This window comes from Triturus cristatus, chromosome 10, assembly GCF_964204655.1.
Source record: "Triturus cristatus chromosome 10, aTriCri1.1, whole genome shotgun sequence".
NCBI classification, from domain to species: Eukaryota; Metazoa; Chordata; class Amphibia; order Caudata; family Salamandridae; genus Triturus; species Triturus cristatus.
In genome coordinates, this window is record NC_140593.1 from 499,626,087 (window position 1) to 499,647,583 (window position 21,497).

The 21,497-nt window shown below is 45.9% G+C and overlaps 1 protein-coding gene across 3 annotated transcripts in view; it reads right to left on the reverse strand.

Annotated features, from left to right (window-relative positions):
- The window catches only part of DYNC2I1 (dynein 2 intermediate chain 1), a 510,705-nt gene that overhangs the window by 84,057 nt on the left and 405,151 nt on the right, over window positions 1-21,497 (reverse strand). For all 3 annotated transcript variants that reach the window (XM_085631946.1, XM_085631948.1, XM_085631947.1), the window contains one exon: window positions 9,764-9,825. In XM_085631946.1, coding sequence (XP_085488072.1) covers window positions 9,764-9,825 — 62 coding nt within the window. The remainder of the gene's footprint in view (window positions 1-9,763; window positions 9,826-21,497) is intronic.

The window sequence follows — 21,497 nt, forward strand, 5'->3', positions numbered from 1 at the left end:
AACCGGCAAAAGTTAGTGGTAACGGAAGGGTGGAACCGAGGGGAGGAAAGGGAGAGGCATTTAGCCCCATCCCGAGACTCGATCTGCCCCCGGAAGCAAGCCCATACGTGGCTGTTCTCACAGGGGTACCAGAAATCAGCGATGCTAGTAGTGAGGATTTTACTTCCCTGAAGAATAAGACTATACAATGGCTTAGTATCCATAGGCCCTTGCCCCCCCACGTTAGAAGCGAGATTATTATGGTTAGAAGGGTGGGCTGGGTAGGACGCACTCCTAAAACTTTTAATGGCGATTGCGTCATAGTCAACTTCAGGGATCCTAGGACAGTAGATTATATCTGTAAGTGGGGATTTTCCAGCTCAGTTACAACAATAGGAGTATGTTCACTTAATTCTTTCTACCCCAGTGAATCTCCGATGTTACAGGAAAATGGCTGGACCCATGTACCATATTCACGCTGGGGAGGGGGCGAGAAGTCAAGGCGTTATGCCTACACTCTGACACGGCCCTATATCCCCTGTTCAAATAGATTTAGCTACCTTGACCAGGTTGATTGGCTGGCCAGGGCTAACAAAGAAACTCAGGAGAATTTTGAGAGTGAGATTATGGCCCAACAGCTAAGTGAGGCAACAAGAGAAAGTAATATGTACTCCCGTAAAAAGGAGTCTTCCCCTAACTCTGCAGGGATTAGTACTGCTCCCCTCTTAGAGAGTAATAGCTGTACCTCCAGTGAGCAGTTCCCCCCAGCAAATCTAGATAGTACTAGTATCCTCTCCTTGCATTCTATTGAAACACATCAACAGGGTTGCCCATCCCACTCATCAGACTCTCTGCCAGCAATTCCGAGCCATGCAGTGCACATGATTATTACATCATGGAATGTGGCGGGTCTGAATAGTAAGTTAGAGTGTCCAGAATGGGGCTCCTTTGTTGACACCTCTGATGTGATTCTATTTCAAGAGACTTGGGCCAGGGAGGAAGTACACAGAGTGGGATTTGTGGCCTTCAACATCATGGCCCGTTGGGGAGGCAAAGGACGCCCTTCTGGTGGCCTGACAACGTGGGTGGGTATACACTTGGGCTGCAAGGCGGAAATGATCCAGACTAATTCGGACGACATTCTGTGCGTCCTTATGACATGGCCCTCCTCGTATAAATTAGCAGTAATTAATGTATACTCTCGTCCAACCGTATTGGCAAAGGAATCCAGCACTATCGGGGAATTATCAGTATTTCTCGATTCCCTAAACCGGGACATTCAGTTTGTGATCGCAGGTGATTTCAATTGCCATTATGAGACCCTTCAAGGGCTGAATGAGGGGGCACTGATGGGAGAGGACGAGTTTTGGGGAATTCCTCCCTGCAACTCTGCTCCAGCAAAGGCATGGTCACCATTGGCCATGCAGATAATGACCCTAACTCTTCATAATTCGGTCAGGGCGGTTAACGGTAGGAAGCCATCTGATATCCCCTCTAAGTGTACCTATAACAAAAAAGATCATGAATCTCACTTAGACTATGTCATGGTTGAGACTAGGCTTTGGCCTAAGATAGTGGACCTGGAGGTACTACTTAGAACGGATAGTGATCATAATGCCCTGATGATGAAGATGGAATCCCCCCTCACTCCAAAAAGCTATACGGAAGTCTGTGACGACCCTGGCCTTGTTATTGCCAACAATAGGAGGCGGGTCAAATGGGGGAACTTGCGTGAGAGGAGGGATGCTCTTTCTAGTTTATACACACTTATTCTTCCCTTCCTCATTTTGGCAAATGATATTTGGGCTCATGGGATGCTTAAAGGTGTATCTGGGAACATGCTTACTGTTCACCAAGATTTGGTGGACACCCTAGCAGGTATTTTCAACCCAATTGTCCCTTCTAACATAACCAGTGTGTCCCGCCACTCTTCTTGGTATAATGCCACCTGTAGGAGGTCAAAAACTGATCTAATAAATGCCATTAAAAATGGCACTGACAGGACGACTATTCATGCTCTCAGGTACTCCTACAAAGAAGCAATGAAACAGGCAAGAACAGCCTGGGACTGGGAGAGATGGCAGAACCTAGCCTCTGCACTTGCTAATAAGGATTCGCGGAGATTCTGGGCCATCGTGAATACAGGGTGTGCCGTTCCGCGTAACGCGATTGAAGTAAATCTAGATGCGGGGGTGTGGGAATCCCATTTTAAATCCCTTTACGCAGTAACCTCTGAATTAGATCTTTTGCCCCTGCATACACCTACATCTATATCTGGGGATGCTGAGGTTCTGGAGTTCTCTATTGAGGATGTTTACACTGTCCTGGGAAAACTGAAGAGTGGTAAAGCACCAGGTATTGACAAACTCCCCGGAGATATGTTTAAAGAACAACCAAAGATATGGGCGCCGTACTTGTGTGCACTATTTAATACCATACTGTGTGGTGCACAGGTTCCGGGCACGTGGCTGGGAGCAGAGATTATACCAATCTTTAAAAAGCGTTCTCCCTTGCTCCCAGCAAATTACAGGCCCATTAGCCTTATTGATGTCCCCCAAAAAATATTTGCACGACTAATTTTAGATCGTTTGCAGGAGTGGATTAATGAGAATGAAATCCTCTCCCCTTATCAGGCCGGTTTCAGGAGCAAAACATCCACCATGGATCAGATCTTCCGTTTAGTTATGCTGTATTGGAAGACTGTGATAATAGAGGGTGGCAGCCTCTACATGGTGTTTGTAGATCTTCGATCAGCTTTTGATACTGTGCCCAGGGGGAAACTATGGGCTGTCCTCCGGGAAATGGGAGTCCCCAGTGCATATTAGTGAGGTTGCACACACAGAACTTCGCACAGGTTAGGTGTGCGAGAGGAGGAGTATTGTCTGCGATGTTCCCGGTAAACAAGGGTGTTAGGCAAGGGTGCGTCCTTGCCCCTACTCTGTTCTGCTTGTATGTAAATGGGATGATATCCTACTTGGATGCAGTGCCAAACAATGACGCACCTAGGTTGGCAGGCAAGAAAGTCGCGGCTATAATGTTTGCCGACGATACTCTGCTACTATCCAAGTCACCCATGGGGATACAGCGCATACTGAACTGCTTTAACAACTACTGCTGCGAACATGGTTTACAGATCAACGTAGACAAAACCAAATATATGATATTTAATCCCTCATCGCACACCAGACCTCCACCTATTCTGGATTCAGTTCAACTAGAGAGAGTCCAGACATTCCAATATCTAGGTGTTACACTAAGTGAAAATCTTTCCTGGGGTCCTCACATTGCCAAGTCCCAACTTAAATTGACCCAAATAGCGGGGGGGATACTAAAAATGACTAATGCCTCAACCTTCAGGCCCATAAGCCCAGGGCTTGAAATTTATAAATCCAGGGCAAGAGCTGCGGCTTTGTATGGTGGGGAATTATGGGGCCACGTTGCTAGACCCGAAATGACTAAAGCAGAGAACAGATTCTTGAGGCAGTTGTTACTGCTTCCCCAAAGTACATCTCTTCTACCATTAAGGCTAGACCTGGGTCTATTCCCTATACAAGAGGAACTATCTATTAAACCCCTTAGGTTCTGGAGGAGGTTATGGTTAACTCCTGAACTGTTGCAGTACAGAAATGAATTACAGGAAATATTGAGTTCAAGCAAGGCTGTGCATATTCCCTGGCTCTTATATGTTAAACAAGAACTGTCTACAATGGGCCTTGTGAATATGTGGCACAAACCGGCAACTGCTTGTAATGAGATTCCCGGGAAATTATTCACTGAGTGCTATAGATCACGATGTAGCAGTGTATGGCTGCATGACTCGCAGAATGGCACTCTGGTTAGATCTTTCATAGAGATTAAAACTGCATACTCATTTGAAGATTATATGAATGTGATTTATCCTGTACTGGCCAGGAAGCTTTACATCCAATGGAGGTTTGGTTCCCTCCCACTAGCGAGCCTTACCAGCAAATGGTCTAGGTCCGGGGTCTCTCAATGTGCAGGTTGTGGCGCTGACAAAGAAAATGAATGTCATATTTTATTCTTCTGCCCACTGTACAGTAGAGCCCGGAAATACTGGATAGTACCGATCTGTAGGAATTTGGGCTTCCGGAAATGCTCAGATGCACTCAGAATCTTTAAATCTGACACTACAGGTCATATTGTGTTTGCCCTCTCTAAGTATCTGTATGCTTTTTGGATCAAAAGGTGTTTTATAATTTCAAATAGAGTCTAGAATAACTGGTTTGCAACAGTTTGTGTAACTGCAGTTACTGTTCCCTTGCTTTATGTTTTTATGTAATCATGAATTTTTATGTTCCTTTTATGGCTGAAATATTGCCGAAATAAAGAATTAATGAATGAATAAAAAAATATCTATGAGCACCCAGATTGGACGTGTCAGATGTTGCACCTATGATCTGATTTGTCACTAAGCCACCATCATTCAAGATTTCTTGAAAATCTTGTCTGTCTTCTTTGGGAAGTTTTTCTGTAACTCTATGAAATGAATCCCATAGAGATCTGTCATATCTCCCCAACAATGCGAAAGCACTGGGAACCTTCAATGTCGATGCTGATGTTCCACACCGCGTTCTTCCAAGAGCATTTATTTGCTTATTTTCTTTATCTGGTAGTTCAGATGATGAAGGGGCAACAGAGTGAGACTTCATTGCTGCCGCTCCAATGACGGAATCTGGAGGAGGATCTGCTGTAAGGATAAGTGGGTCTTCGTCAGGTGGCTTATATTTTTTGAGCAGTCAAGATGGAGCAGACTTCACGGATGCAGTTGTAAGAAACAATTGCATAGCAGGATCTAACTAGTCAGGAACCAGAGGGAGTAAAGGCTGTGCTGTTCTTCTTTGATGTAAAGTCTCAAATAATACAAAAGATTACGTTGTAGGGATAGGTATATTGATATTCAACTTTGTTGCTACTCTAAGACCTTGTTAAAAGTAAGAAGATCTATTGGAGAAACTCTTTGTGGAGGTGTATCTGTCAGAGTTGGTGAATTACTGCTGAATGGTGAGCTAGTGGTGGTTGACCAAGATAGAGATCATCTTCTTCTGTGCCAAGATCTGGATCTTCTGTTGGAAGTAGATATGGTCCTTGAAGATCTCCTAGATCTATATCTGGATTGATGACATAGAGATTTTGATTTTTGCGGAGACATACGAGGAGAAGTCGGAAGATTAGGACTACTTAGAAGCCCTGTAGGAGCAGCAGGGGGAGCAGATGGTGTGCCTGGTGAAATATGAGGTGATGGAGATCTCCTGGGAGATTAAGTATCTGGGATCTCAGGTTTGAGCCTCGAAGGAGAGCAAGTCCAAGAATATTCAGAGTCAGACGTGTGCGGTACAAGTCTAGGAGGTAAACTCTGAAGCCAACTTGGAGATACATTCAAGATCGACTGAGATCTGGCTCTTCATGTGCAGTGAGGCCTAGAATGAGTACCAGGTGGTGAATTCACTGGTAAAAACTGTGTCTGTTGTATAAACATCGATTGGGGTTCTCTAGAGGTCGAAGGTGAATTCAGTAGTGGTTTCTGTGAGAAGTTGGCCTGATGTATGATGTCACTAGTTCTAGTGTACACCTTATATCAGTCCAAACAACCCTTATGGTGATTGGTTGTAAAGTCAACCTTATAGACCAGCTATCCTAGTGGTAGCATGGACAAGAGCAGTCTTAGGCTAAACTCTGAATGGCATGTGAAGCCAGCTGTGATACCATATATAATCCCTTGAATACCAAATGAAAGGACACCACAACAGATATATATATAAAATAAAGTGTATTTATTCTAGTCAAACCCTCAGCACTCTTTATGAGATTAGAGGTAAGTACAACACAGTCTTATTTAAACATACATTAAGTCACACAGGTAAGTAATACAGTTAGGCCCTAGGGGCCACGCAAACCATATACTAAGTAAGTGGTATAAGGACCACTGTCACGGAAATAGGATAGGCCTAGGCCTAGGGAATCGCTGGGGCTACACTACACTAGCAACAGTTAGGAAGTGGGAGGCCCACGGGATTCAGGTGCAGAGTGGAAACACTCACGCGTAATGCGTAAAAGTCGATAGAAATAGTAGTTAGAAATGAACAGTTTAAGGACACTTCTGAAGCAGCTAGAGAGTCGAGACTCGGAAACTAGACCCTAGGATACTCACTACCCTTGTGAGCACCGAAGTACCCAAGTTACCTAGCCCACGGACTGCGGGTGCATAGGTGTGAACTTGCGTCGGGTTTCGTCGTGGACTTCTATGGATGCCTGAAGGAAAGTTGCTCACAGGCAGTCAGTGAAGAGTGTCCGGTGGATCCCAAGGCTGGGATCAAGAAGAGAGGAGATCTGCAAGCAGAAGGGACAGAGTCAAGGTCACTAGCCAGTGACCACGTGGAACCAGGAAGGAACCAGGTGATGTCGTGAAGATTGCAGGTGAAGGTGAAGCTTGTCGCTGCAGCCACGAGGACTAGGGAACGTCGAGGAAGGCTCTTGCTGTCGGCGGCGTCGAAGTTGGACTAGGACTCACCAAGCCTTGGCAAGCGGAACCCACGAAGAACGGAGGACTTGCTTCTGGTGCAGACCAGGAAGGTCCGGGGTGCTTCTCTTTTGCAAGGAAGCGGGAGCCAGTCTGGAGGAGCCAAACCAGCAGTGAAGATTTCTGGATGCGTCGTCACAAAGGCCACTAGCCAACGGGCAAGCAACCGGACAGGCGCGGCAAGCAGGAAAATGCAGAAGGGCCCCACGCAGGACTCGTGGAGTGTGGGGGGCTGATCTTCGGTGCAGATGGTGCTTGGGGTTGGGGCTTCTCAGTCCCCGGTGCACAACTTCGAGGGTGCCTCAGAAGCTGCGCTGGAAGATACTCGCCACTTTTCCCAGGTAGCCGGTCCCACGTCTCTCGTCGCCTCCACGGATCTCAGCTCGGCTCTGGATGTGGATCAGGGTCGGAAAAGTCTGGAAGTCAAGGCTCTGGTCGGGCTCTGCAGTCGGTCCCTCGTAGAACTTTAGCAAAGCAAAGGGTAGTCTCTTGATGGTGCCTGTTTGCACAGGGTAGCCACTCCTTGGCCACAAGGGAGATTCTTCAGTCTTCTTCTTTCGTCGAATGTCGAAGGTCCAGAGTTTCTGTTCAAGTTGCAGGTTCAGGATAATCTAATCTCCTGGGGCCCAGCTACCACTCTTATCCAAATCTGGGGGGCTGGGTTACCTGCTAGGTCACGCCTTATGGGTGGGACCTGGGAGGGGGTGGTTACACCCCCTTCCCTTTGTCCAGTTTCACGCCAGGACTGGGGCTGGAGTGCCCCAGCACCGGTTTGAACTGGACTATGCATGGGACACCTTGTGTGCCCCAGGCATGTCTCATTCCTTTCAGCCCTTCCTGCCCCAATACACTAAAGTCTGTCTGGGGAGGTGCTAGCACCTCCCCAAGCAGGAAACCTATTGTCCAAGCCTCCCTTGCCGGGATCACTCCCAGCAGCAGGAGGTCAGACTCGTGTCTGTGGCAGCAGCATCCATTTTGTGAGGCTGAGGCTTTGGTTAGAGTTAAACAGCAAAGTAGGATTTTAACATGTCTCTCCCTCTAGAAGGGAGGAATAATATCCTCATCACCAGAAATGGTATGGGGGTATTATTCCAAAGTGTTAGACACCTTACACGACATGTTTTGATAAAGCCAAACCATAGTTACCATAACCGTTTAAGATTATAAGGCACTTTAAGAGTATATGGTAGGCTATATCATAGAACAGCTATAAGGACATGGTTCCGAAAGCTGCAGACAGGCTCCGCTCATGCTAGAGCACCATCTCACATGTTACCAAGCACTCTGCCTCCAGGATTGTTAAGGCCTGCCATAGGAGTGGCTGATAGGTACACATGTGTCTATATATAAGGTAGATATAGGTATACTATATCTAAGCAAAGGGTGATTACACGACCTTGCCCCAGCTGAGTGATCAGCCAGTTGTGTCTGATTGGAAGGCCAGACCAGGGGTGGCATGATACATGCTGCAGCCCCTGGGAGGCCTAGGGTACACCTATGCCCTGGGTACCTAGGGTACACTGTACAGGGTCCAATAAGGTGATCCTTACCAATTGTGTATGTACCTAGGGTACATGGAGTCCATTTTTAAGAGAGAGCAGACAGCCTGAGACCCTGAATGGCAGGATCTCAGGCCAACTAAGTCGAAAAACCAGCTAGACACTAGGCAAAAAGTTGGGGGTAACCATAGTCAGATATCCACCTTCCTACAGTTTCGACGTCGATACATGCGTCGACGGTGACCTTGATGCTAAAATATGCTTCGACAGGAAGAGTGATGTGACTTTGCAAACAAACCGAGAGGGTGCTTTGACGTCAAGTGGTTACTGGACAGCAGTTTCAACAGTGTACTTGTTTTGTCATAACGGTAGTCGTTCTGTCCTCAATGTCATACTCCGACGTCAACCAGGAGCATCTCCTCTTTTTTGGAGTTGTTTCTCTCTGGATCTACCTATGTGAGAATCCTTGGAGCAAGAGGAGGGCTCAGTCCTCCAGAGTTCCCCTGGAAAACATCTGACAGTAGCTACATGTCTCAGGTTGATGGATTTCTGGAAGACAAACACTGAAGACAGAAAGAGAGGGTCTGTCTGGGCCTTCTCTTTCTTCCAAGAATGATACTCCACAAAAAGTAAAGGCATTTTGATAAGAAAATAAACTATTTTATCTATGTGCACTCTTGGTGCTGAAAAACATCAACTGAATGTGAAACGGGAAGGTTTTAGAAAGATTTTCCAATATTATTAACCAACAAGGTAAAGCTCAGTGCCCCAGGATCCTGTCTCCAGGAGCCGGAAAAATGAACTGACCTAACAGGGGCTACTGTGAGGTTCTTAAAGGCACAGTGCCAGTTTTCTATTCTATGATTTGTATTTAAGCCCACTAACAATGTCTCATATTCCCTTTCTTTTTCTGTTTAAAAAGATTTGTGAAAGATTTTCCATAATCCTCTTTTTCATAGTGATGCATGTCTATAAAATTTGCTTCTTTTTAAAATAAAAGTTAAATGAAATCTGACCATTTTTAGCCTTCTTCAAGCTACAAATATAAATATAAAGTACTAGAGAACAAATTCTTGTTTACATATATGTATACTTTTTAAAGTTCTCCGGGATCACTGCAAGTGGGCAGGACTGTTCAGTGCTTATGACTATTGATGAGAATCCCCTGGAACAACACATTTGTTCTTGGTACTGACATTAAGACAATTTTCATTTTGTGCTAACATGAATCGTGTTCCCCTCCCCAAGCCATAGGTTATGAGCAAGGTGCTGTCCAATTATTATGCAAAACTTCCAAGGAACCACATAATCCTATTTCTAAAGTATGCCCGTGTAGATTCCAGATTACATTTACTGTGCTTCCTGTTGTATGTGAAGCTTGAAGTACAATAGGTGGATGAAAAAGTGAACTTTCACCTGTTCACGCCTAGTATGAACACAAGCCTCTTGTCTGTTGAAGGTGAAGATGTAGGTTATCTACAGGAGCATTTATGTCATTGCTCTGGCTATGCAGAACTCTCCAACAAAAAACCTAAACTGGTGAAGAGTTACACTCAGAATATATGTTATCCAAATTAAGATAGCTTGCAGGAGCGGGTTTGCTTTGCTTTTGAAAAGAATGGTCGTGGCAGAGGAGAGAGAGAGGCATGGTGTATGCGTGATTAGGATCCTTGATAATAAACTGATGTATATGTTGAACGGCCACCTGTTTTAAAGGAGTTCTACCATTAAATATTTACATACTCACCCATAGATTTAGATGTCCATTTTCATCTAATGATGCCATTTGGAATGAAAGGCCAGCCATTTCTAGGTTTAAAAAAAACAGTATTTTACTTTCTGTTCCAATTTACAAAAACATGAGTAGCAAATGAAACAAAACTACAGGCTTTGCCAGGTTCTAATGTTCAAAATATTACACAGAACATGAAACAATTCCCCGTTGGCATATAGACACCATATGGTAGTTGCAAATATGTAGTTAATATTTAGTCATCACAAAATTTAAGGTAAAACATAGAAGATGGTTCCCTCTCCAAGAATCCAGTCACCTAGCACCCGTTAGCAGCTGCTCAGAATGTAGAGCACGCTGGGTAGAAAAATCATGATTTTATTAAAAGGCAAATATCATACAGTTTGAGGATTTTAAATTCAGATATTAAAATGAGTATTAAAATTATCAATTGCAGATGACCCTACAACACCAAAACATATCACCAATGCAGGTTTCCTTTAACTTAGCTATGACCATATTCTTCTTTATTTTCTTGAGCATCTGATCCACTAGAGGGCTAAATAGATGCTTGCCATTTAAGAGTGTGCTTAATAGGTGCACTTGCACCTCAGACCTAAACTCTGGCACCCTTAGCCAGGCAAGTCTGTGAAGAAGGATGCTTGTATTGATGCTGCTCGCTTCAGTGTCGGCTGCATCGGGGGCACATCTGATATTAGTGCTGCTAATATTTTTGTCCACAGCTTCCAACTCTTGTCTTTTGTCCTGGTGGGTCTCTGGTAGGTGATTCAACAGCTCTTCCATATCCTTCCAGTGGCATGTATCGTATCTGGAGATGAGCTTTTTCAAGCTAAATGCCCTAAAATAGACATTTAATATAACAAAATACACAACAGGTATTGTGTATAATATGTTTATATATTGCCATATCGGGGTTCTAGTGACATTTACAAACCAATCTGCCTTTGGTGGAGTGTTTTATGATGTTAAAAAAATTGATAATAGCAATATTGGACCATATTACACAGTTACGTGTTATGTATTCTCTCTATCTATTTTTAAAGTCAGAACACTTCAAACTAACTTACCTGAGGATTACAGACCTGCCATATAAAAGACTGGAAAACGTACCTGCAGTGAAATGACTTCTAATGTAACAGATGTAACTTTGCGATGTAACAGTATCAGACCATCTTAATTATTACTTCTACCCTTCAAGTGAAGACTGTTGAAGGGCCGCACCGTGGAACACTTTCACAACAATAGTAACCCTCCACCTTTAAGGCTGAATGCTAGAGAGTCACCAGAATGTCATTTTCCCTGGCTGTCATCTCAATTTTAATTTGGAGAATAGCAGTTGGATACAAATTATTTCCAGACAGCAAAAGAGAATCAGAGTGTTCTGGATAGACAGATGTTTATATCCATAAGAGAGAGTTACGATCATAGGTTAGCAAAATTTTCTCCTCCTTGAGGGCACCTTTCTCAAACTTAATAACATTAGAATGGAGTAATATGCAATACCACAACCAGTAATGAGAGTGGAAAATAAAGCAAAAAAGCAAAACATGTGGAAAACTAAAAATAAATACCTTGTTACAAAAACTGTTTTAAGTAGGGTCTGTGACTAATATTTACAAAGTTCACAACCCTATTCCAGAGTATCAGTTTGAACAATACTTTTACAAGGTGTACCTAGGTTTCCATGTATCTTGTGTAATAAACCTGACCTTTGCCAGAGAAGTGGAAACTGTTTTGCCATAACAAAACAATTTGTCAAGGTGGCCTGCAAGGGCAACATGGCGGGTGTGCTCTAATCCCGCTCCGCCACATATCCCAATAATCTGGTACATTTCCACGCTGCTGCAACAGCATTAATTGAGAGACGCCCTGGCAAAGATCTCTGTTCACCCCGGGGGACCCGTCCTGTGGGCGCGAAGGCTGGATAAGGCCCGAGGGGGAAACGGCCACTGCAATGAAGCCGTTTCCACGCGTAACCATAACCACGCATGCATTACAACGCATGCATGGTTACAACGAATAGCCTTTACCAAGCATACCTTTACTACGAGATACGTAGTAAAGGCAAGTGTGCTAAAGATGAAGAAAAAAAAGGGGGGCTTGGAGGGTCTCCCCCCCCTTAAAAAAAAAAACATGGGTTTAAAAAGGGGGATTGGGGGGGTCTCCCCACCCCCAAAAAAAAAAAAAACTCACCTGATTCAGTCAATTTAGGAATCTGAAGAAAAAAAATGTGGAGCCAATCGGCGTCGTTAGAGGAAATGGAAAGACCCTTCCGTTTGCTCTTAACGACGTGAAACGTCACCTCGGATGTGCATGGAGTGGAGAGGACGTGGAGAGGTAAGGGGGGATGAGGGGGTGGTGTTGCGCAAGGGTAAATTATAAGGGTTAATTTTTAGGGTTAATAAATAGTGATCGGAGATATCCTTTAACATAAAAATGCCATAAACATGCAAAGTTTAACAACAAAAATTGTGCGTGTTAAAGGCATTTTCGCGGTAAAGGATATACGTGGAGAAGGCATTCGCGTTGTAACGCATGCGTGGTAAAGGCATGCGTTGCAACGGAATGCATTGTAACGTCATACAACCGGCCCGAGGCTACACCCAGGCCTGGAGAAGCCCTCACCAGACGGCGGGCGCGCAGAACTGCGACGAAGAGCTGAGCGAGGACGCCACGGCAGCTGAGCTGAGCCCGGGTAGAAGAGCTGCAGGAGTCGAAAAGACTGTACTTTAAAGTAGTGGCACGGCGCAGAAGGCAACCGGTGAGTTGCGGAAGGCGCCGCAGCGGAGAACTGAGGTACTGCGTTGCGGCATAGGCATTGGTGTCGGACGTGCGCCGATGGGGGCCTGAGCCCGGGACTGGAGGCGGGCGAGTGAGACCAGACTTGGGACACAGTGGATGGGCCCCTGAAAGGTAGAGAATGGTGCTCAGCTCACTGAGAACGCGAACATTCCTCACCCTGAGCACAAGGCGCGGGAGGAGCGAGACTTCTAGTGCACTGGGAGAAGAGCAATTGTAATCTGACCTGGAAGTTGCGGCTCTAGACCCGGTGAGCAGGGACCATATCGGACACTGATGGAGGGGCAACACCGGATTTAACAGACAGCAAGGATCGTTGCTGTACGAAAGCATCGTAGCTGTATGCTGGGGCTCGACACACAGCATTGTGCCCCCTGCCAGGTGTGCGCTGGGCCCGCGGCGCACGACTGATGCCCACGGAACGCTTGAAACCGGGCCCTCTGCATCAAACTGGTGCCTCCAGGCGCCAAGTTACAACGAGGGCACTGGATAGCTAAAGATCAGTGCTGCACAGAATCAGTAATATATCATCAGGGCCCAGTGGAATCACTAGCAAGGAATTTCGGGCCATCCCATTGAGACCATCGGTGAGAGGCGATAGCGCCGGACCCTGGGTAGGCTAGGACACAGGCTCTTCCTTGCGAAACTGCCACTGTCAGTGTAGTGCCACAGGGTGCGCTAAATTCCTATGCGGTCTGCGCTCGCCCCATCCACTGCCGCAATGAATGGACCTGTGAGGTGGCCCGTGACTGCCAGGGCTGCTTGATAACATGACTACAAAGATAAACCGCACGAAAGGTGCCGGTCCCTGAACCTCCTCGCAAACTTCAAGCACCGCTGACATGGAAAAACACAACACGCAACTCAGCATCACCCCCCGGAAGACAGACTGGATGCAATGCTGAACGCCATTGAGAGATCCAGAGTATCATTAGAATCAAAAATTGATAAAGTAGCAGCAGACGTTGACCATAGGAAGCTGAAAGACCGATTCACCTACGTGGAGCAGGAGCTAGCTGACCTCCAGCCGACCACAGACTTCATCGAAAAACAACAAAACGTGCATGAGGCCAGAATACGCTACCTTGAGGATAGGGTGGCAGATGCGGAGGGCCACTCTAGATGGAACAATATCCACTTGATTGGTCTGCCGGAGGGGACAGAGGGCCAGGACATGGTTGCATTCATCGAACAATAGATTAAAGATCTGCTACCCTCTACATCTCTGTCCTCATTCTTCATGATAGAATGGGCGTATCGCATCTCCTCTAGAAAACCAGCGCCAGGCATAGGGGCCCGCCCACTCATCTTCAAGGTGCTGCACTATAGAGACAGGGATATGATATAACGTGAAACGAGGAAACTCTCAGAAATTAAAATAGAGAATACGAGAGCTCTGTTTTCCCCGGATTATAGACAGAGAGTGCAGCGCCAAAGAGGCTCCTTTTTACAAGTAAAACAGAGGCTCCAGCAACTGGACATTTAATATTCACTGTTATACCCAGCAAGGCTTCGCGTGGTGGCAGATGGTATGGCAAGATTCTTCGACATACCACAAGAGACAAGGGACTGGCTGGAAACCACAGGCCAATTTTCGGGATCCCGTACGTCCAGTATATCCAGAACTCGGTACGACACAGCAGCTGGAACCAGGACTCGCAGCCGACGTAACAAGAAACGCCCATCCAGCCATGCAGCAATGCCAGATCTGGAACAAATCATGAAGGAGCGGCAGAAGGCCGTAAGCGAAGCTGAGCGCATAGCTGTGTTCCCTGAAGTGACTGGCAAAGGCGTAACACCAATTCCTTCCTCTGGTGACGAGGGCTCATCAGTGGCAGGCCCATCAGACATTGCCTCACTAAATATGCCGGATGTAACACCACAGACTTCAGATGTTATTATTTGACACACATGCTGTTGCTCCAGGCTTACAGGCTTTTTGGTGTTCTATACCCCAATACATGCTACACTGGAAACTCCAAAGGGGTAAAAGATTCAGATAATGTATAGGTATCGCTCAGCTCACCCGAGGTCTCACCTTCACTCCAAGTGCACAAACGTGACACACTGCACTGAACTTAGGGGATTGTAACACGACAAACCTGCAATGTCCCATACCCCTTCTCTCTCTTTCTCACACAGGGGACTAATTGGTTGTATGGGAAGGTTCCTTACCCGCTCAGGTTTGGGTAGCTCCTTCTGTTCAAGGTGAGCACTCTTTTGGCATTTCTATATTGCCAAGTTGGCTCTTTAGTTTTAAACCTAGTTATTTGAGCATTTGGGGGGTGGGGTGTCTGGGGATGTCTGGAGTAACCAATATACACATATATCCGCATGCCTTGACCTGGAAGCGCTCCCATCTGCCCCCCATAGCAGTGCCATGACAGACCACAAGATTCTCACTTGGAATGTGCGTGGCCTTCGCATACCTTCCCGCCGGTATGCGGGGTACTCCTATCTCTAGAGGCACAATGTGGGTATTGCTTTTTTACAGGAAACACACCTAAATCTGATTGAGACTGCTAGATTGCAGTGGAAATGGAGGGGCTGAGTGTTTGCCACAGATTTTTCCTCATATGCCCGTGGGGCTCTGATCTAGATCCACCCAGGTATCACTTTCCAAGAGGAGGAAGTTATACTGGACAAAGAAGGCAGATATGTTCTTCTAAAGGGTAGGCTAAATGGGCGCCATCTCCTAATGGACAATATATATGCCCAAAAACCAGATAAGGGAGTTTTCCTGAGTTCACTATCGCAGACTTTATGTAAATGGTGTGACATACCATGGCTGATAGGAGGAGTTTTTAATAGTGTCATGGATACAGATTTAGAAAGATTCCCCCCCCCCGCGATGCACTACGGCATCTGCGAATGCAACCGTGCTGAGCGATTGGGTGCGCAGCTGGAATTTGAGTTACGGATATACCCCTTTTACTCTGCACCACACATCCTGCACGTACGGTTAGACAGATTCTTGAGCACGCCCTCCATGCTTCCCTATGTAGCAGAAACAGAATACCTAGGTCGCACATATTCAGATCACAACCCACAATATATTACAATTACTTGGGAAAATAGGACCCCCCCAGATTCCCACATGGAGGCTACAGCCAGCAATGCTGGAATATTCCGCATTCCGAGAAGCACTTGGCAAAGCCATCAGGAAGTGCTTTGAACACAACACAGGCCCTGCCTCATCAGTGCTGGTGGAATGGCATGCTCTAAAAGTTACGTTGCGCGGGACATGCCTGGGAATGGGGTTAAGCATGCGGTGACAAATAGAGTCAGAACTGCTGGAAGTAGAAAAGGACCTCCTTACGTTTGAGACACGTGCAATAACAGTATCCCCTTTCTCCACCCAATTGTTGGAAGTGTGCAAAAAACATTCAGTACTATTAGAACGTCTGAGATGCCTGAACTACGCGGCACACTCAGCAAAAATTCATGAAAAGGCCAACCACTCTGGGCTTCTCCTTGCCTAGCTAATCAAACAAGACCAACCGTCAGGCCCTATCACAGCGCTTAGCTCTCATGATGGAGGGTTGAAATATACACAATACGAAATACACAATGAGCTGACCATGCACTTTAAACAGCTATACCAGTCAACACTGGAGGCATCAGAGACAGACATACGCTCCTTCCTAGACAGCCTTGACTTCTCCAGTCTCACACCTGAACAACACATGGAACTAGAAGCCCTAATCACACCAGATGAAATACGTGGCGCAATGTATGCCTTAGTCTCTGAGAAAGTTCTGGGCCCAGATCGCTTTCCACCAGAGTTCTACAAAACATATGCTAATCTCTTGGCACCACAGCTACATCGAATGAATGCAGAGGCATTGCAATTTACGAACCTTCCAGTCTCACAGAAGCCACGCTAATCACCCTACCGAAGCCAGAGAGAGACCCCACACACAGTAGCATACCGCTATCTGGTGTTACTGAACGTAGACTATAAAATACTGGCGGGAGTCCTGGCAGGACGGTTAGCACCACCGCACCTCATACATGTGGACAAGAATGGGTTAGTCTCTGCGCATAACGCTTCTCTCAACATACGCAGGCTGTTTCGGGTAGTGAGGTACGCTACAGGTGACTGCCCAGAGGCGGGCTGTCTAGTGTTAGACCTAGGAAAAGCCTTTGACACCGTTGAGTGGCCATATATGTTTGCGGTACTCCAGCGACACAGATTTGGACCATACTTTCTAAGTCTGGTCAAACTACTATATGGAAAACAACAGTTAATGGACAGAATGCAGAACAATGTCATACATTCACCCCAGTACAGAGATCTGGGCCTAAATCCATCGTTTTTTTGCTCACCATGCCATTCCAGTTTGAACCCAGCCATATGGAAATCAGTCTTTACCCTGTGCCTCATGGGAACAGTCCAGCCCGAACTGCCAAGCCAGGTCCTCCCTGGACTGGAAACAAGCATCCTAGGACCGTTTTCGGGGATTCACCCCACTTCAGCCAGGATAGCTTGATTCCAGCGGCATGGAGAGCACGGGACCCACGTCTGGGCATACCCGTCTTTTGCTTTCTCACCCTAAGTGCGCCGGGTATGCCCAGACGTGGGTTCCGGGCTCACTGTGCCACTGGATTCAAGCTATCCTGGCTGAAGAGGGGTGAAACCCAGAAACCGGTCCTAGGATGCTTGTTTCCGGTCCAGGGAGGACCTGGCTTGGAAGTTCGGGCTGGACTGTTCCCATGAGGCACAGGGCCATTTGCAAATGGCCAGGTCTAAACTGGGGTGGCATGGTGAGAAAAAGAATGATGGATTTAACCCAGATCTCTTGACTGGGGGTGAATGTTTTGATTGGTTCTGCATTCCATCCATCAATTGTGTGTCTTTTGCAAACTACTATATGGTGCACCAACAGTACGGGTTTGCATGGGCTCCATGTTTTCACGAGCCATAAAGATCTACAGAGGCACCAGGTAGGGATGTCCCCTCTCAACCCTAATCTTCTTCCTGGCTATTGAACCACTAGCAATGGCCATGTGGCAATCCGCTGGGCACTGGGGTTTCCAATTGGGCATGGAGATGCATGCCATATTGGTTTCTGCAGATGACATCTTGTTATATATCAGGGATATCAAAGCAGTACCACCAGTAATACCCGATACCCTTAAACTCTCAGCAAGACTATCAGGGCTAAGTGTTAACTGGGGGAAATCATGCCTTTTCCCCTTCTTCCCAGCACAGCAGCCCGCCCACTGGTTGTTGATGGCATGCCAGTGATGTGGCAGCCAGACATGTTCTGGTATTTTGGAATACAGAAATACCATACAGACCAGGACATTTTAGACGGCAACCTCACTAGAGCGGTCACTGCCCTGACGGCACAGACAGAGTTCTGGAAATCCCTTAGTCTCTCAGTGGCTGGAAGGGTAGCACTCATTAAAATGGTGGTGCTTCCACGTCTTTTGTATCACTTTATTAACCTCCTGCTTTACTTATCAACGTCCTTTTTCCGCTCGTTGGAGGGCACACTTCGAGACCTCATATGGCACAAAACACTCTGCATGGTAGCGCTTGCTAAATTATATCTACCCCGGACTCAGGGGGTGCTGGCCTTACCAAACATGGAACATTACTATCTAGAATCCCAGATACAATGGATAGCGGGTTGGATGATGGAACTACACCTAGAACACACGTCGGGGAATGGACCCCTATATACCATAGATATGCTCTAGCACATTTATTACCCCTGCACAAGGCCACATAGGTCCCTCCCTCTCCTGGTGAAGGTGACCCAGAAATGTTTTCGTCGGGCCTAATATCTAACCAAGCACATCACGCCATATGCACCAGCGCTTCCAATAATGGTTATGTCAAGGGGGTGGAAGGGCTAGAACAGCAGAGCTTGCAGCCTGGCATGGGGCAGGGAAACACACATTAGGAGATCTTTACAATGACGGCGCGCTACGGACATTTGAGGATTTGATTAACATGGTGGGAGTCCCATCAGGACTCTTTTTCAGTCATGCCTCATGGGTGGGCACGCTGAGATGCCACCGGGGTGACATTATGCAAGAGCAACAAACACATTTATTGATGGAATACATACACGTGATGGGAACAGGACGGCATCTCACTAAATGGTTTGGGGAGGCGCTTCGTGTACACTCTGCAATAGATCTGGCACAGTTGCGGAGCCATTGGGAAGTAGGCCTGGCCACGCACACCTAAAGAATGGATTACGATGTTGGAAAGTCCTAGATCCATCTGCAGGACTACCAGGTTCTGCCTGATTCAGTTATATATAGAGCACCGAGCATACCTCTCCCCAGACAAAATTAACAGGTACTTCCTCAGAACAGACGCATGCTGCCCGCGCTGTAAGTTAATTGATGCAGGCTTCTTACACATGCTCTGGTTGTGCCCCAAACTATGCATTTATTGGGTGAGAGTGATACAGCTCTTGTCCATATGTACCAACAGAGAACTCCCTGATACATGGGAGGCCTGTATTACAGGAGTATTTGATCGGGACAAAAAGCATAGAGCCACTACCAGATTTTTGTATCTAGGACTTGTAGTGGACAAGAGGCTTATCACAAGGCGCTGGAAAGCAGAGGTCGCCCCCCGACTCTACAAGACTGGTCTCAATCCATAATGAACTGGGCTAAAGTGGAGGGAACTGCCCTCCACAGGGAAGATACCCTAGGATTACACAAATACCCAATCTCAGCATCTGGAATGTAATATTAACGACACTCCAACTAGAATTAGCCCCAGGGGTTACCATAGACAATCCCAACGAAGCACGCTCCAAACCACTGTCCCCACTGTACACACCCCCACCATCAGTTAGGCCCACCCACTCCCCCCCTATTTTCTGTGTTTTACATGCTTAGTTATGACATAGTTGTTTGGTCAATGGCCACCGGAGGCACAACACAGATGCGTGGTTTTATAAGAGCGCCCGAACCAAACACACGCAGGTTCAGACTGGCAACTTCTGCACAAATATAATGGTCTGTTGTCATTGTTACATGACAAGATTATTGTACTAGATGTATTCACTATAATGTTCAATTGCAGAGCAGACACGTTTGTATGCATGCTATTTGTTAACCAATAACTAAAATGACACATATAAAATGTTTCTTGGTGTAGTTATGTTCTCTTGAGAACCACTTAAGTCTGTAATTTGCATAATCTCTCAAAAAGTCAATAAAGCAGTTCAAACAAAAAAACAAAGCAATTTGTCAAGGTAATAAAGGAAAATGAAAAGCCATTAAATATACTGCACCATGGAGAGACTATGGAAGATAGGTAGAAGTCCAACCCGAGCTTTCTAAGATGTCAATATGCGGTGGGGATTTTCCTCCATGAATTATGGGAGTGTCCAATGATCTGAACATATTGGTTAAATGTTGAAAATGGACTTTCAATGTTACTGGTTAGCCAGTTAATCTCATAACAAAATCACCAATCCTAGGAATCTTGGAGGACATGGGTGGTCTGCTTGGCTTTTGTATATTGATGGTGAATTGCTTTCTCCTGACCAATGGAGATAATGAGTGATGGAGGAGATCAGGGAGTTTATCCCCTATACGGATTAGATTCAACACATGCATAACTGCCCTCGTGTACAGGAGGCAGTATACAGAGCCAGAGGATGTCCTTAGAAACACAATAATATTTGGGAACCTTGGTGGAATTATTTTTATATTATTGGGCCATGATATGTTACTATAGATCACAAACAGGAGCATGCTACCGATATTGAGTGGAATTTCAGTTGCTTCTACTTTGGTCCTTTCTTTTACTGTATACCTCACTATGAGCTTGTTATAATGTATTTATTCATGCAGTTCACTGTTTGAATAGAGCAGCAGAGAGATCTACAGCAGTGGAACAAGCAGTGATTCATCATCCTATAATAAGGCGTGCCCTCCTATCTTTATACCACCTTATGAAAAATTTATTAATATGTCATACTGCTTGCAATTCTGTAAATCTATAAAAGATCCATTACTAGAAAAGAAAACAAAAGATGTTCATTTAACTACAGTTCTTAGTGTTGGTATCTTTCATAAACTCACAAGCAGCTCTCTTTCTTCTCTGCAAAGAGACTGAGTGATGCCTTATCTGGTAGACTATCTACCTGCAGACTCCTTACCTCAAAATTATCCCTAGGCGTCACACTGGATCTAAAAAATGTTAGTGGGCAGTACACCTGCGGGTCAGTAGGTGGTGATGTTCGCTCCACGTGGTGAAGGCCACACTGAAAGTGACGTGTGTGGTGCCTATTTGGCGCAACCCCAGCACACAGACGTCAGTTTCTCTATGCGACTTTCCATGCCAGAATCGGGGAGCCACGAAGAACACTGATCACTGGTGTGTGGAACTATGGCCATAAAAGGGAAAAGCCCTGTACCTAGAAATCTGTTCGCAGAGCAGGGAATATGGGTGGGACAGTAAGAAATCTGCAGCTAGATAAGAGTCTCTACCAGATGAACAAGACTTACCTTCAGTAATACTTTAGCTGGTAGAGACTCTATCTTGCCGCAGATACCTTGCCTTAGAATATTGCCCATGCGTCAGATTAGGAAATATTTTGTGAGCGGTACCCCTGCCTGCCAGTAGGTTGCATCGTTTGGCTTCACGTGGCGTCGTTGGTGTTGTCCTCGCCGGTAATGAGGTTTGTGGTGCCTATATAGACGCCAAAAGGAGAGAACAAAACCCACTGTCTACACTAAATTGATCTACACTACGCCCACTGATGGGTCAGATTTATAGGAAAGAACACTGGGCCAACACAGACTCGAGAACAAAGAGATATAACAAATCAGAATTTATTTCAGTGACAATAATCAAGATGATAATATTTGCATAGGAAATAGACAAAATTACATACAATCCAATTTTTGCACCTGGACAGAAAATCCCACACAAAGGACACAC